The 3,536-nt window shown below is 40.4% G+C and overlaps 1 gene segment (V, D, J or C); it reads right to left on the bottom strand.

The window, feature by feature from the left end:
* Window positions 1-1,778: 1,778 nt before the first annotated feature.
* Window positions 1,779-2,262, bottom strand: LOC111827190. The segment is given in 2 exon segments: window positions 1,779-2,104; window positions 2,214-2,262. Coding segments are annotated over 2 exon segments (375 nt in total).
* Window positions 2,263-3,536: the final 1,274 nt, after the last annotated feature.

Below are 3,536 nucleotides of genomic sequence, written 5' to 3'. Positions count from 1 at the left end.
AGTGCCTGGGTTTGAGTCCTGGAGCTGCCATTTAGCAACTACGTCACCTTGGGCAGGTTTCCTAATGTCCATTTGACTTTATTTTCTCATCTGTGAAATGAGTATGATGAGTATTTGCTTCAAAAGATATATTAATGTTGTGAACATTATACAAAAAAAAATTTAGAACAGTTCTTAACACAGAATAAGCACATGTTTGTGTTTGTTAACATTTTCTGGGCCTAGCATTCTAATGCACAGGATTTAGGAAGTTAACACTATGTCAAGGAAAAACAGGCATTTACTGACAGGATTGCACCAGCTAGGTAAAATATCATTTCCCAGCATTGGATTGAAATGGATACAATGAGTGTGAATTTATTAATGGATGTGGTTATTTGGACAGATAAATATTTGTTTTATTTTTAGGTCTGACATCATATGAAATAAAAGACACTTTCATGATGAAATTTGTGATTTGTGGTTGGAATCTGTTGGCTTAGAAACTGGTGAACTGTTGCTGCCTCCTCCTGGCAGAAAGAGAGAAGAGGAAGAGAGAGACAGACAGAGGACAGAGGGAGGAGAGACAGGAGAGAGAGAGAGAGAGAGAGAGAGAGAGAGAGAGAGAGAGAGAGAGAGAAGAGGAATAAAGGGAGGGAGGGAGGGAGGGAGGGAGGGAGAGAATGATGTAACTATTTAGAATGAGAATTGTTAGCAGGTGCAGCAGTGTGGATAGAACTCTGGGAAAGAATGCTTTCTGACAAGTTGCTCCCAATGTGATTGGGTCAAGGCTTCAGGTTTCCAGTCACAGCTGCAAAGTTGAGGATCTCATTCCTCATCCAGGGGATCTTAACTTTGTTGGTACCATGGACCCCTCTGGCAGTCTGGTAAATCTCAGAATGATATTTTAAACTCATAAAATAGAATACATAGTAGTACAAAGGAAACCAATTGTTGTGAAATGCAGTTATTAAAATATTTTAAAAGAAATTTACAGTATATGAATATGTGTTTATCCTTAAAATTCATTCAATAAAATATATCCTGGTGAGTCTGAAAACTGCCACGATTTCAAATAAATGATATTTAGTCTATGTGGTGTGATAAGAAACTGCCTGCAACTTTCTTATCACCTGTAATGTATGCAAAGATCTCTGACTCAATACCAGGAGAGGAAAATATTCTATATCTTGACTGTCATGCTGCTTACATGGCTGTAAAAATTTGTCAAGATGTATTGGAATACATAGGTACATAAAATGGGCACATCTTGTGTGTATGGTATGTTGCTTTTAACAATAAAATAAAAATTGCATGATTGGAGCATTCCAAGAATGGAGTTTCTGAGTTTCTGCTAAGTTTCTATGGCAGGGATGGTTGTGAGAACATCATGAAACCCTTGAAGTGGCCCAGGGCTCATGGAATGTGCTGGGCCAGATGACCAGGCTCAAATGACAGACAGTTGACCCTCCAGTCCTTATTTCTGAAGGCACAGTTTTGCCAGGTGAAAACCACAGAATTACATATTTTTATAAAGATTGTGAGAAATCCATCCATTTCATGGGTATAGAAGGTATGTTGGGTCTCCCCTTAACCTGAGCCCCCTTTTCCAAAGTCCTTCTCCTTCCTTGGATTTCAGTCCCCAACAGTTGCATTAAACAGCCCTTTCTGCTCACTTAGAGTTGCCGTTTACAAATTTTTCCTTCTAGTGTATGCTCTTTCGAGTTGGGTGTCTGTTCATTCCTACCCACCTAATAGACCACTCATTTCCTGAGCTGAGTCCATGATGAGTTTGTGTTCTAAGAAAAGCTGACATTCAGCACTGTGGATTGGCTGCTGGCACAGAAGTACAGAGCTGCGTCCCCTGGCTCGGTGGACTCTATTTCCAGGCTGCACGGGGAGTTTTGGGGGCATTTCGGTGAATATCGCTCATTGATCATGTCTGTTTTCTCAAGAATTTCTTCATTCTGTAGGTAAACCAAAAACTTGAGCTCTTCTCCCAGCTTCTGACGGTACCAATAAACATAACTATGTCCTTTTATGGGGACACAACCCATCTTCGCGTTCTGTCCTTTTCCTTTGACCAGATGTCCAGGACTCTGGGTGACCTCAGTGTCCACGGAGCCTGTGGGGGAAGAGACAGAAAGTGGAGAAGCCCTTGAGGCAGCCTGACATCGTGGGCACAGGAGAAGGGCCTGGCACTGGAATCAGACAAGTTCACAGCAGGAACCTACCCGCTCCCCAGACACAGAGGGCCACACAGCAGAGAAGTGTTAGGCACATGGTTGGCTCAGGAAAGGAGCAGCGGCAGGTGGCCTTCCCTCCTCAACAGCCTCCTTGTGACATGGTTGCTTCCCATAGGTGTCAGAGTCCACAAGTACATGAGACTGAAACCTTGCAGAGGAAGTGGAGGCAGAGAGAGCTGCTGAAAACAACCAGTGTGGATTCCAAGCTGCTTTTATCTTCTTTTCCCCTGACTCTGCTCTTTCACTATTTTTGTTATAAAGTCACCTATTCATTATTTACTGATTTGCCTGTTTAACCTGTCAATTTGCCTCCCCACTCTTCCCTTCCACCTCAGAGGATGAGTCATACAGCTTGGGGTATATCAATCATAGCTTTTACTGTACTTATGAAACCATGTAGCAGCTTTTTACATTAAAAAGTTAAATGTTGAATACACAAAAATTTATGTGTGGCAAATATGCAAGCGTCTAGGGAAACAATAAAATGAGTATGCTTCCCTGAACCAACCAGCTTAGGAAATAGATTACTGCTAACAATGTTTAAGCCTGTTTTATTCTTTCAGATTTCATTATTCTTTCTTCACCATTCCCAGGTAACCATAACCCTGAAGTTTGTATTATAATTCACTTGTTTTTCATTACAGGTTTTAGCACTTGTGTAAAAATCTATAAATTATATATTATTTAATGTTGTATGTCTTTGAAATTTCTCTAAGGGGGATCCTTCTGTTCATTTTTTTCGGTGACATGTTCATTTTTCATTCAATGCTCTGTGAAATTAAAATGATGCATATAATTTTAGATAATTATTTTTTAATAATATGTAGCATTTCATTCTATCCAGTCACTAGAATTTATCATCCACTCTTGCTTTGGTGTACACAGTTTCTCACCTGAAGTAACTGAAATATCTAACAATGCCTTCCCATGTGGGAAGATCTGTGCCTGCTCTTATGTAGGGTATTTCACAGAAATGTCCACATCACCCCCTAGTGGTCAAAGGAGTAAATTCATCCGATATCCTCTGATCGCTTACTGCCTTCACCTTCCCTGAAATGCTGAAGGAAGCAGGAGTCAGGTACCTTGGGTATCAGAGCAGAATTAGGGAACAAGCAGTCCTTGGTGTGGTAACCTGTGCATAACTAGTAACAATTCTATGCAACTAACAATTGCATAGAATTTTTACTAGTACTTAGTCACTCAATTACTCAGTTATCCCTCTAGTATTGATTGATGGCTGATCAGTATAATTTGCCTTTTCAACCTTTTCTAGCCAACGTTCAAGATGAATCTTAATCCCTCTCCTTAAAT

The sequence above is a fragment of the Myotis lucifugus genome, unplaced genomic scaffold (assembly GCF_000147115.1).
Source record: "Myotis lucifugus unplaced genomic scaffold, Myoluc2.0 scaffold_141, whole genome shotgun sequence".
Taxonomy (NCBI): Eukaryota; Metazoa; Chordata; class Mammalia; order Chiroptera; family Vespertilionidae; genus Myotis; species Myotis lucifugus.
This window is presented reverse-complemented; position numbering and strand designations above follow the sequence as displayed.